Source organism: Acomys minous (assembly GCF_964271855.1).
Source record: "Acomys minous genome assembly, chromosome: 7".
Classification (NCBI taxonomy): Eukaryota; Metazoa; Chordata; class Mammalia; order Rodentia; family Muridae; genus Acomys; species Acomys minous.
The window spans coordinates 651,626-665,942 of record NC_140488.1 but is presented as its reverse complement, the minus strand read 5'-3'; the positions used below and the strand labels follow the sequence as shown (position 1 = coordinate 665,942).

Sequence of the window (14,317 nt, the reverse complement as noted above, 5' to 3'; positions counted from 1 at the left end):
AGCTAGCCAAACAGGTGGACAAAGCAAACGAAATCTAAAAAAATTAGGTGCTAAATAGAGGAAAAACTTAGGTAAAGTGGTGGGAAGTTCCTTATAACTAAATTACATGAAGTATGAAGTATCCAAGACACCATACTCCATTTCTTCCACTATCTTTCCTGAAAAATGGTGGACACATAAAACAGGCATGGAAATAAGGGCAGAACTGTGCTCTTGAGTTAGCAACAGTGAAAATATACCAATTAACACCAGGGTCTTCCTCTTGAACGCAGGGAGCCGAACAACTTCCTCATAGGAAACAACATCCAATTGGTCAAAAACTAGAGGTAAAGAAAATGAAACCATATTAACTTTCAGAGGTAGAGAGATAAAGCACTGGTGGGGGTTTAAGGAGCTGACACTTGATCTAGCAAGGAGAGAAAGTTGAGTGTGGTGTTGGATATTTTTATGTGATGAGGAAGTGTATAGGTAATAAAGCAAAGCAGAGAGTATTTCCCATGAGAATTCTGAGGGAAGGACTGACATGACCCCATTTAGATTTGGAAACAAACTATCTAGAATGGTGGATAAGAAACAAACTGCAAGGGCTAGAATTTAAGCAGCGAGACTAGGTCATACCAAACTCCAGCTCAATACCATGCCTCATTTCCATGTTATGGAAAAAAATCAAGCTGAGTCAAACTTGCCAACAAATGAAAAATCATTGCTAATTGAATATGCTAGCACAACGGCTACAGCAGGCAGCAGAAGTGCTGATAACAGACTGAAGAACAGGCTGTGAGAGGAGGCGCATTCTGTATTACAGACGCATGTGTTCATTTTAGTCCTTGATTTGATTTTCCCAGAATCCTCCATCTGAATGTTTCACTTGGCTCTGTAGGCCAGTCCTTAGGATACTGGTTATATGTGTGTGTGTGTGTGTGTGTGTGTGTGTGTGTGTGTGTATATATATTTTTTTTTTAATAACTCTATGTTCTCCTCTGTATCTCTCTGACCTGACCTTTTTAGTCTGTTACAGTCTCAGTAATGTAATGGTTCTCTATCTCCAACATAGATTCCAGCTTTCTAGAACATGGAACCTGGCTGTCTCATGGCCACTTAGTACTCAATAATATCAATATCATTAATATCATTACTGCAGTCCTTCAAACATCCCTTATTTTAGGGAATAGAACCAATATTGACTCAAACATTCAAGATGGAAAAGGTTCTTAGGAAAACATTCCATTCCTTCACAGATGCCTTCGCCATGGTGACTTCAGGATCTTTGATTTGCTTATGTACTTGTCACTGTCTTGAATGCTCCCAACAGGATGGAAGCACTGAATAAATGGTAGATTAGTATTCATTCATTATCAGCAACCCTCCATATTAATGAGCCCTGTATCCCCAGAGTTAATCAGCCACAAATTGAAATATTTTAAAAATTTGCAACTGTATTGAATATGTTCAGACTTTCTTTTCATTATTCCCTAAACAATATAATATAACTATTTATACAGCATTTTCATTGTATTAGAAAATCAAGATTTTCTTTTTGAGTCAGGGTCTTACTATATAGTTTTGCCTTGCTAGAATTTTCTAAGTAGGTCAGGTTGGACTTGTACTCAAAGAGATGCCTGTCTCTGCCTCCTGGGTGCTGAGATTAAAGGTATATGCCTACCACACCCACTGTACCTATCAAGATGGTTTAAAAATGCACAGGAAAGGCCAGACGTGGTGGCGCACGCTTTTAATCCCAGCACTCAGGAGGCAGAGGCAGGTGGATCTCTGTGAGTTCGAGGCCAGCCTGGTCTACAAAGCAAGTTCAGGACAGCCAAGGCAACACAGAGAGACCCTGTCTCGAAAAACCAAAAAAAAAAAAAAAAAAAAAAAAAGCACAGGAGGATATAAGTAAGTTCTAAGGGGTCCCGCTCAAACTATGGTACCAGCCAAGGACAATACAGGCCATAAACTTCAGACCCCTACCCAGATCTAGCCAATGGACAGAACATTCTCCACAGTTGAGTGGAGAGTGGGGTATGACTTTCACACAAACTCTGGTGCCCCATATTTTACCATGTCCCCTGGATGGGGAAGCCTGGTGACACACAGAGGAAGGATAGCAGGTCACCAAGAAGAGACTTGATACCCTATGAGCATATACAGGGGGAGGAAGTCCCCCTCAGTCATAGTCATAGGGGAGGGGAGTAAGGGGAAAATGGGAGGGAGGGAGGAATGGGAGGATACAAGGGATGGGATAACCATTGAGATGTAATAAGAATAAATAAAAAAATAAAAATAAGGAAAAAAAGAAGTCCTATATGAATTCTACACCCTCTTACTTGAGGTTATTGAGCATCTGTGGATTTTGATAACCATGGGTTACTGGAACCAGTCCTTTGTAGATACTGAATTTGGTGATGAACAGAATAAAGGTAAATATGGAGAAAAGACTGGAAGACTTGATCAGGTGGTTACCTGAGGGGTGAGGTGACAAGTAGGTGTAGGCAGACCACTAGCCTTCCGTATCATGCACTGGCCTAGTGTGTCTGACTGCAGTGAGTTTATGAAGATGAAATAAATGAGTAAGGAAAACCAAAAAGAAATGGCATCCTTTCTATCCTATACAGCCTACTGCATAGTGAATCCTTACCTCTTTCCTTCTAGTTAAAGAGGTGGAGAAACACAATGCTACTGCGACTTTGAAGGAAGGGGACACAGAAAACTTACTTGAACTGTGCTTAGCTAGATACTTGTCTTTATACTTCTTCTTCTTTCCAAAGGGACTGCAACTTGGAGCTTCACTTGGAGCAGATTGAGCCACACTTGCCACTCTCCTGTGAGGAACAGATGAACAAAGCTTAGTAGGTCCTCAGTGTAAAAGCCCGTGACAGACTGGGCTACCTCCTTTCTTTTCTGTAGTTAAGTTTGAGACTGACCCACTTCCTTGACTCCGTAAAATTCTTCAAGCAGAGATGCCCTCACCCACTTCCTTTCTTTTCTTCATTATAGTTTTATGTGATCACCCAGGCACATGGCAATGGAAGTGTTTTCAGGAAGAAAACATAATTTCCTCCCCTTAGAATAGTCTGACTATTCTTTCACCTTTGACTTGAGACTTGGAAAACTGGGTTGACATTCACTTCGTCATAAGAAATATATTATCCATAACAACCCTAATCTATAATAAAGCACAGGCATGCACATATAATCACATATAAGACTACTGTGTAATCTATGCTGGTGTTTCAATGCATCATCTTATGTTTTGAGACAGGGTCTTGCTATGTAGCCCAGGTAGCCTTGAACTTGCCTTAGCCTTCTGAGTACTCGGAATTACAGGCCTAAGCCACAATACCTGACTTTCACTTAAAAAAATATACTTGTTGCAGTCTACTAAACTGATTTCATGCCTCATTAATAAGTTATGAGCCACAGTTTCACTTTGTGCTCTCCTGAGTCTTTATCGGCTATCTGCCTTTCCTGATCTTACAATGTTCTTCACTAGATGTTAGCTTTGAAAATGGCCCAGAAGGTACAGACAGCATGCTGAAGGTTTTGACCAACATCTTCCAGGTCTGCACTGCATTTCCTCTGTTGTCCTAATGTTAAACATTTATTTCAACAAAACACATCCTGTGGTTTGGTGCTATTTACAATCATTGGAAATAGGATCAACCAGGACGCTGGCTTCTAACTAAAGGTCTGTCTGTTTACAGGCAGGGCTGACTATTTGGTATCGGATAGACAACTGAGCAGATTGCCCTACATATTTATTTTAGGAACATATATTCAACAGTTAATGAGAAAGAGGGCATAGATTTCTAAGAAAGCAAAGAGGGATATATGAGAGGTTTGGAAGGAAGAAAGGAAAGGGAGAATTGATGTAATTATATTATAATCTCAAAAAACCACAAATAATTAGGTCTGGTACAGGAACTAACAGTCTTTGAGGTTGTGATATTATTTTTCACAAGCAGAAGGTCACTAGTGGATACTGATTTTTCTACCACTCTAATGATCATGTGTGGCAGACTTGGAATAAGTGAGCAATCTAACTGGAGGACAAGAATCTGCAAAAAAGACCTGGTGTGGTGGCACATACCTTTAATACCAGCACTCAGGAGGCAGAAACAGATGGATTGCTCTGAGTCGAAGCCAGTGTGGTCTACAAAGCAAGTCTACGACAGCCAAGGCTATACAAGGAAACCATGTCTCAAAAAACAAAACAAAACAAAAAGAGTCTAAATAAAGAACACATACTTAAAATGTGACTGTTTTCAGAAGTTTTCTTAGAAATAGTACTGAGTGGTTGAAGTGATACAGAAAGCATGGAGGAGGGCTCTGTAATTGATAAGACTGTTTGAGGAAAGAGGCCAATAAAAGCCTCCTTTCCCTGCAAAACATGGCCTTTGAACAGACCATAGCAATTCCTGTGGACCCTTCTATTATATAAAAGAAACTAGAACAATAAGTTTAGGAGATATGGAAAAGATACACAGAACAGCAGATTTCTGAAGCTAAGCAATAAGCTACTGCAGAACTTTCCAGCACAAATGTGGCTCACCATTCCTGCAGCTCAGGAGAAGGGATCAATCCTGCAGACTCCTTGGAGGAACCCTCTACCCGTCCTTGCCACCAATTGCTGTCATCTTTGTTGATGATCTGGATAATGTCTCCAGTAACAAACTTCAGTCCTGCCTCCTTGCAAGGGATGAGATTGTCCTTTTTGGGGTCGTAGTCAAACTGTGCTCTCATGAACATCTGTAAAAGCAGACAATGAGGATCTCAGGAAAAACACTAGAGCATTGCATAAAAAAGTTCCACTGTAAAAAATGGGAAATGAGGCCGGATGTGGTGGCGCACACCTTTAATCCCAGCACTCAGGACACAGAGGCAGGTGGGTCGCTGGGTCGCTGTGAGTTCAAGGCCAGCCTGGTCTACACAGTGAGTTCAGGACAGCCAAGGCTACACAGAGAAACCCTGTCTCGAAAAAAACAAAAAGAAAAACAAACAAACAAACAAACAAAAAACAAAGGGAAATGATCAAGAGTGAGACAAGCATGGTGAGGAGAGCATGGTGAGGAGAGCTCCCAAACATGTGCAGCTGGAATGTTCAAGTGTTGTTAACTATTTATTATTGTATTTGCAGAAGAATCAAAACTGATCCTTTTAACAAGAAGATATTTCCCATGAAATGTGTTTCTGGATCAACATGTTTCCATTTTTCTGAGTTGTCCATCTCAGAGTAGAGAGCTGCTACCATCCATCTGAAATGGATCTGTTTCCTTGACAAGATACTCTCACAAATACGATAAAGTTTATAAAACTTTCTCGAGACACAGTCTAGCAATATGAATATGTCCATCATCGTTATATGCTGACATTCTTTGCACCACTTTCTATAAAACTACACATTTATCTTACATAAAATATGCCTAAGTGGATAATCATTTCTATTACAGCATTATTTATGAGTGAAGTATTAAAAACAATTTAATTTCCTAAGACATTCTTATTTATCCATGATGAATGGTTAAGTACTTGCTGAGTATATTACCATGTAACACAAAATCCCAATTATCTAATATAATATATAAATTATATTATATTATAATTAATATAATTATCTAATAAAATATCTAATGCTCTTGGCAATCCTGATGACATTATATGAGATAAGAACATTATTAAACAAAATAATACCTATAATGGTCAAAATTAAAAAGAAATTTTTATCATAGGAAAAAAATGAGTAAAGAAAATTATACCAGAATTTAATACTGATTTTCTTGGTAAGTTTTGATATCAACGTGACACAACCTAGAGTCATCTCAGAAGAGGTAACCTCAAGAATGGCTTTTGCCAAATGTGGTGGTGCAAGCCTTTAGTCCCAGCACTTGGGAGTCAGAGGCAGGCAGATCTCTGCGAGTTTGAAGCCAGCCTGGTCTACAGAGTTAGTCCAGGCTATGCAAAGAAACCTTGTCTTAAGAAACAAAACAAAACAAAAATTTGGGGACTAGAGAGATGGCTCAGAGGTTAAGAGCACTGGCTATTCTTCCAGAGGTCCTGAGTTCAAGTCCCAGCAACCACATGGTGGCTCACAACCATCTATAACAAGATCTAATGGCCTCTTCTGGTGTGCAGGTGTACATGCAGGCAGAGCACTGTATACATAATAAATAAATGAATTTACAAAAAAAGAGCACTGACTGTTCTTCCAGAGATCCTGAGTTCAATTCTCAGTAACCACACGGTGACTTGTAGCCATCAATAATATGATCTGACGCCCTCTTCTGGCATACAAGTGCACATGCAGGCAGAGCACTCACATAAATAAATGAATAAATACATATATACATGTTTTAAAAATTAATAATAAAAAAGGAATAACCAGTCAGAGTGGCCTGTAGCCATGTTTGTGATAGACTATCTTGACTGATGACTGACAGATGACTGACATGGGAGGACCCAGCCCACTATAGGAAGCAGGAGGGCCTAGGTTGTATAAAAAGTTGGCAGAGAACAAAGAGAGTAAGTTGTAGTGAGAGTTTTGGTTTCTTAAAAAAAAAAAAACTAGTTGTGTTATGTAAATGTTTTTCTTTTAATCCCAGGTATGGGATATGGGGCTTCATAGAAGGTAATTATGATTTGTTTCATGTACTAACATAGGTAAGGTTTTTTTTGCCAGTTCCAGATAGTTTAATTCTGGGATTCTGGTGAGGGTATAAATAGGAGAGCCCTGAGAGAGCCTGTGGTGGCTTTTGTTCCCCATGCTGCGGCCCCTGCTGCTGCATTTGCTGTTATGTTTGCTACTGCTAGATTGCTGGTTTGCTGAAGAATCTGGTGACTAAGATTGGACTTGCCTCAGCTGGGCGTGATGGTGGCACACACCTTTAATCCCAGCACTCAGGAGGCAGAGGCAGGTGAATCAATGTGAGTTCAAGGACAGCCTGGTCTACAGAGTAAGTCCAGGACAGCCAAAGATACACAGAGAAACCCTGTCTCAAAAAACCAAAAAGATAAAAAAAAAAAAAAGAAGATTGGACTTGCCTCAAGGACTCAAGGAACTCTACACCCCTAACCAGCAGGAAATAGCCTATAGAAGTCTATGCCCCATTTCCTCTCTTTCTCTCCTTCTTTCTCTCCTACATAATGTTGAAATGATTGGGAGAAAAATTAGGGTGGAATAACGGTTGGAAAGGCAGTAGAGGTATAAGAACTTAATAAAATAGGTTAAAAAATTCATCAACAGCAAGCCAGTAAACAGCACCCCTCCATGGTTTCTGTTCCATGTTTCAGCCTCATATTCCTGTTTTGAGTTCCTACTCTAGTTTCTCTCAGAGATGTACTGTGATCTGTAAGTGTAAGCTGAAATAAACCCTCTCCTCACAAGTAGCTTTAGATCAGAGTCTTTTAGCACAGCAACAGAAAGCAAACTCAGACAGTAGTTACCTGTGGTAATAACATTAAGGAGCATAAATATAGCTCAAACAAGTAAGGAAAGAAATAATAAGGACAAGAAATAATTGTAGCCCACTCACTCCTTTAATCCCAGCAGTCAGTCTCTATGAAGGCCAACTTGGTCTACATAGTGAGCTCCAGAACAGCCAGAAGTAAGACCCTGTCTCCATAAACAAAAACCCAATTTATTAGTAAAGTTCCTAAAGATATTTAAAAGGCTTTAATAGGATATTGTGATAATTAGGTTGAAATGGTGAGCTTCAGGTTCACTAAGAGACTCTTTCTCAAGGGAATAAGACAGCTAGTGGCAAAGCAGGACACCCATGTTTTCCTCTGTACTTGAGAGTACCCAAAATTTCACATACTTGTGCATATGTATATAAACACTCAAAATAGCTTATTATATTTGATAATATATTTGATAAGACCTGATGGTTGTTCTTTGGTCAAATTTCAAAACAGCTGAAGAAATGAGTTATTTTAATACAAACACAAATAGCAGAAAATTCTAGAACTTCCCAACTTATAACCATAATATGAAAATCTAACAAGAACCTTCAAAGTCTCTGATGATCAAGGATATAAAAATCCAAAATGAGTCAGACATAGTAGCACACACTTTTAATCCCAGCACTCAGGAGGCAGAGGCAGGTGAATCAAGGCCAGCCTGGTCTACATAGTGCGGTCCAAGACAGCCAAGATAACACAGAAAAACCCTGTCTAGAAAATAAATAAAAAACCCCAAACCAAAAAAAACTAAAAAAACAACAACCACAAAAACCCAAAATGAAATATTAGTAAAATAAACACAACAATTTATCTTAAACATAAGTCACAGTCTTTAGTTTAGCAAAACAAAGTTTGTGACATAACATAAAAAATAAAATCACATGATCTTGTCACTAGGTAAACAGAAAGATAAAATTTAACACCCAATCAGTATTAAAATTTTAATGAACTTGGACCAGAAAGAAGCTCCTTGCACTGAGTGTGACTTCCAGCACCCATATCAGGTGTCTCACAACCAGCTCCAGGGGAATCTTGATATCTCTGGCCTCTGTGAGCACCTGCACCCAAATGCACATACTCACACAGAAACACATAATTAAAATAATACAAACAAAATTTTAAAAACCCTACAGCCAACATACTTTACAATGAAATACTAAAAGATTTCTCTTTAATACTGAGAAATAAAGAAGGATCGTGCTGTTACTGCTTCTATTGGAATGTTGTGAAAATATCTCTTTTCCCCAAAATGATATGGAATTTAATGCAAAATAGACCAAGTACATAGAATATGCCTACATATATGACTTATGCTAAAAGTGGTGGTGTATATAATATGAACAGGATGTTTATTTCAATAAATAGTATTAAGTATAGTGATATTCATATCGAAAAACTGAACCCTTGACCTCTTTATAATCTACATAAAAATCAATTCAATTCTAGAATAAAATATAGAAGAGTGTCCTTTTGACCGTGTAGTAAGCAAACAAAAAAATTAAATATTATACAAAGTGCTAATTATATGAGAGAAAAAGGTAGTAATTTTAAATTCACTCAAAATCTTATTTATTCATTAGTAATACCATGAAGAAAATATAAAACGATCATATTTGAGATACACATGGCGAAAGACTTTTTGCTTATGAAAATATGAGGGACGCCTACATTTTGGCAAGAAAAAACTCAAGCTCTATCAAAAATATATTCAAGTGAAAAATATAAGTGGTCTATGGAGCATTCCATAATTATCCCAGAAATACAAATGGGAATCACAATGTAATACCACCCAGATAATGGCCAAACAAAACCAGTCATTCTAAGTTTTGGTGAAAATATGGGATAAGTAGAAGTGCCATACAAGCACAGTTGAGAATATAAAATGGAACAACTGCTTCGAAAGCAGTGTCTCCTAAAAGCACCCATGCCTTAATATCCATCAATTCTACCCACCAAAGTAAAGGTATAAAACATATATCCAAGAACATTCACGACACTTCCTATAAGCAAAAAAATCTAGGAATGCCAAAAAGCCCATCAATATCAGAATAGATGAGTAATTGCAGCACACTTATACAATGAATCAGAAAAAAAAGTGCTCAGTACAGAACAGCACCATATACAATGAATCAGAGAAAACCATCTATTACTACAAATAACCTGGATGACTCATTTATATATAGTACTGAATAAATGCAGTGACATGCAAAAGAATTCCTACTATATAGCTCAATTTATATATAACTTCAAAATGGGGCAAAAGTTTTCTTGTGTTACAAGTCAGGGTTGTGGTGAGCCAGGAAGAAATAAGATAAGGAGTCATAGGTGCTGAACATAGTCTGCCTTTTGAATTGAGTGCTGTTCACAAGGATGTGCTCAGTTCATGAATATTCAACCAGTTTTATACTTGCAATCTACCCACTTCATTATACGTATGTACATAAACAGCAAAACCTCAATGTAAAAGTTTGAGACTATACTATCACAGTACAGGTAACTTATGATATAAATTTCAGGTATCATATCTTAATATTTATTTTGATTTCTGTTTTTACTTATGTATATGTGTATTCAATTGCCTGTGGAGACCAGAAGAAGGCATCAGATCCCCTAGAGCTAGCACTGTAGGCCACTGTAAAGTACCTGATATGACTCGGGGGCCCCTGGAAGAGCAGCAAGTTTGTTTTTGTTTTTTTTTTTTTTTAGCTAGTTTTTTTTTAAATCACAAAGCTATCTCCAGCCAAGGTTTGGTATTTTTTTGTTTGTGTTAGCCTTGGTTGTCCTGGACTCACCCTGTAGACCAGGCTGGCTTTGAACTCACAGAGATCCACCAGCCTCTGCCTTCCGAGTGCTGGGATTAAAGGCCTGCATTACCACGCCCAGCAAGGTTTGGTATTTTAAAAACCTTTTTGCCAAGGTCCTGTCTCATCTATTCCTCTGCTACTGATAACCTGTTCCTATCACCTCCATCACTGTCCTCTTCCTCAAAGAAAAAGAAACAAAGGGCTGATGAGACTGCTCAGTTGAGTTGGTAAAATGCTAAAAGGAATTGAGCTTGATCTTCAGAATTCACATTAAAAAGCTAAGCTTGGGCAGGATGTGGTGACACACGCCTTTAATCCCAGCACTCGGGGAGGCAGAGGCAGGTAGATCTCTGTGAGTTAGAGGCCAGCCTGGTCTACAGAGTGAGTCCAGGACAGCAAGGGTCACACAGAGAGACCCTGCCTCAAAAAACCAAAACAACAACAACAAAAACAAGCAAACAAATACACCCCCCTCCCAAAAAAAAAACCCAAAACAATAAACCTAGGGCTAAAAAGGCAGAGACAGGATGATTTCCGAGGTTCACTAGCTTACTAACCTAACCTAATTGGTGAGATCCAGGCTTGGGTGGGTGAGGTAGAACTTCAAAAAAAGAAAAAAGATGGGGACTGGTGAGCTAGCTTAGTTGATAAAGTGCCTACCAAACAATCTTGAGGACCTGAGCCCAGAATCCACTTAAAAAGCTGGGAGCAGTGTGTTGCCTGTAATTCCAATACTGGGGGAAGAGGGCCAGGGAGAGGGGCAGGTTAATCCCTGTAGCTCATTGGCCAACCATCCTACCTGAATCAGTAACTTTCAGGTGCCCTGAGAGACCCTAACTCAATAAATAGATAAATAAGTAAGTAAATAACGGTGAAGTGAGGTCAAGAAAAGGCATTTAATAGCAATCTCTGGCCCCATACTCATATACACACTTGTGCATATACACATCCACACTTATAAGTACACAAAGTTTATCCTCTGCTTTCCACACATGTGTACTTGAACACACGTGAACAAGCACATACAGACGAGAGAGAGAGAGAGAGAGAGAGAGAGAGAGAGAGAGAGAGAGAGAGAGAGAGAGAGAGAGAAGGCGATGAGCTCTTTTATTTTCATTGAGATAAAGGGTAATAGGATAATAGGACCCCAAGCCCAGTAGCTAAACACCTGTGAGAGATTGCAACTTAAAGTTATAGAAACATGTCATTTTAAATAAAATTTCAAAGAACACAAAACAGCACAATAGAGAAAATGGTACTACATACCTGTAGTGCAGGAAGACGGCTTTGTTGATTAGGAATTACTTTTAATGAGATCATTCCTTTGGTTTCCTTCTATTAAAAAAAGATAAATGAGACTGTAAAGAAAACTAACTTGGGCAATTTAGAGTTTTGAAAATGAGAGTTTTCATTATTTTCATTACAGAACCATCTTTATACTTTGAGATCTGGCCATATATTACCTCCTGAACCATGAAAGTGACATGTATTTCCCACACCAACATAACTAAAAAATAAAGCAAAAGCACATTATTTCCTTCTCTTCTGCTCTTGTTCCCTCAAAGGTCCCTTACAAATTCCTAAAATGAACACAAATATACCCATATTTTTACTATCCCAGTGATACCATTGGAAATATTTATAGTCATGGGGTTGGGTTTTTTTATTTGTTTGTTGGTTGGTTGGTTGGTTTTGTTTTGCTTTTCTGTATAACTGAGGCTGGCCTTAAATGATGACTCTTCTGCCGCAGGCTTCCAGATGCCACCACAACTGGAAGTAGATACAAGTTTAAGTTGTTATTTTTAAAAATTAGTTAATTTGCTAGTTTTAGGCCAGGTATCACTCTGAAATACATCCTATAAGTCACTATGTGGTCACGGCTGGCCTAGAACTCAAGGGATAGTTTTCTGTGGCCTCCTAAGAGCTGTTATTACAGGCATGAGCTATTGCACTCAGCTCAATGATTTATTTTGTAATTTTGTCACCATAACCACAGCTGATCATCGTCTCTTTCTCTTGCAATTTGAATAACAAAAATACACATAATTATCACACAAATGTTTTAAAGTTATGTATATATTAAATAATGATACAGTTAATTAACATATGTATTAGATCACTACTTATTTCTGTTGTGAGAATACTTGAGATATACTCTCAGCATTTTTCAAGAATTAATTCGTAGTTAATATATATATCTCCATGATTCCCCACCCATCCCCAGCCCCTGATCAGCACCACTCTGCTTCTACTTGTACAGGTGTACATTTCTGGATTCCACATATATAAGAGTTTATGTGATGACTATCTTTCTGTGTCTGGCTTATTTATATAATGTCCTCCTGGTGCACCCATGTTTTAACTAATAATGGAATTTCCTCCTTGTATAGAACAGGAGAATATTCCATATGTGTATATTCCATGTATTTTTAGGCCATAGCCTGGCTATGATGTTTATTTGGTTGGTTGGTTTTGGTTTTTGGAGACAAGGTTTCTCTGTGTAGCCTTCGCTGTCCTGGACTCGCTTTGTAGACCAGGCTGGCCTTGAACTCACAGAGATCTGCCTGCCTCTGCCTCCCTAGTGCTGAGATTATAGTTGTGGGCCACCATGCTTGTCTTGCCTGGCTATGATAAATTGTACAGTAGTAACAGCATATTTTTAAGAGGTTGGTCAGCAGCTTTATTTCTTTTGCACCGTTTCCTATTTGCTTATGTTTTAAAATACAATTTAGATTTCTCTAGAATTATTAGCTCTTTTCTAGTGTACTGTTTTTTTTTTCAGCATATGCTCATTTACGAGCAGCTCAATGTCAGAGGCATACTTTAAGGCCAATTTTCTGACATCCCTCCTAATACTAACAATGGTATTACTGGGGAACCCAGTAATAACTAGGTAGCATATTCAAGTAGGGAGTTTGAAGAGTTTCCTGGAGCATGTGTTCACTCAAGTGTACATATCCTTGGGAAGAACTCTCTCCCTTCTTGTATCTTTTGAGGATGCCTATACCTGTGTGAAAATGGTAACTACAGGAGCAGGTTTGACAAGTAAGAGTAGGAACACAAAAATTTTTACTAATTGCAGAATCCACTGAAGCCCAGCTGATATAGACATTAAAATCAAGCCTGCTGAGGCACAAGACAGAATCAAGAAAGATGGGAAAGAATCAGGAGAGGCAACCAGGAGAAGCAGCACAACATCAAGCACAGTACTGCATATAACAGACTCTGGGACTACAGACTGAGAAAACCTAATCCACCTGCTCAAAGCTGGAGAGCAAGAATAAAGCAAAGCAGGGGTTCAGAAATATCAGTAAACACCACATACCCAGCTCAATATTCTTGTCATTTTATGAGGTTGACGTTCTCAGTTATTGGCCCTGCTTTGCAGTTTTACTAAAGGAAAGCAGAGGAATATCATTTCTTGGACAGAATATCAGAAGATCAGAAGTGATAACTGCCCTCTCTGCTTTTGCAGAGAAATGAGATACAGTGACACCAGTGCCCTTCATGAACACATAAAACAATATTTATCTAGTGCAGAAAAAAATACTCACCATTGCCTTCTGCAGCTGGTCTACTGAGTGATTAGTCACATTTGTACCATTGATTTCTAGAATCTCATCCCCCACATGAAGGGAGCCTGCCATTAAACAAACAACATACTCAATATACAAAAGAATGAAAATTCAAACAAGAGCTGTTAGTATACCTCAAGAATACGACATAAGCAAAACTACAATTTCGGGCATTTTTCTTTCTTTCTTTCTTTTTTTTTTTTAAAGATTTATTTATTTATTATTTGTACAGTAAGTATTCTGCCTGCATGTACACCTGCCGGCCAGAAGAGGGCGCCAGATCTCACTTTAGATGGTCCTGAGCCACCATGTGGTTGCTGGGAGTTGAACTTGGGACCTCTGGAAGAACAGCCAGTGCTCTTAACAACTGAGCCATCTCTCCAGCCCAATTTTGGGCATTTATAAAATAAATAAAACTCAGATATTAGGAATAGTCAATTAAGAGAGATAAAAAATAAACATTGTTCTGACTCCATCTAGGTA

At 38.5% G+C, this 14,317-nt stretch overlaps 1 protein-coding gene across 1 annotated transcript in view; it reads right to left on the bottom strand.

Annotated features, from left to right (window-relative positions):
• Positions 1-14,317, bottom strand: part of MPP1 (MAGUK p55 scaffold protein 1) — a 32,258-nt gene that overhangs the window by 4,219 nt on the left and 13,722 nt on the right. The window contains exons 4-8 of the mRNA XM_084790951.1: positions 13,814-13,899; positions 11,526-11,594; positions 4,550-4,746; positions 2,713-2,819; positions 240-320 (exon numbers count right to left, since the gene is read on the bottom strand). Coding sequence (XP_084647077.1) covers positions 240-320; positions 2,713-2,819; positions 4,550-4,746; positions 11,526-11,594; positions 13,814-13,899 — 540 coding nt within the window. The remainder of the gene's footprint in view (positions 1-239; positions 321-2,712; positions 2,820-4,549; positions 4,747-11,525; positions 11,595-13,813; positions 13,900-14,317) is intronic.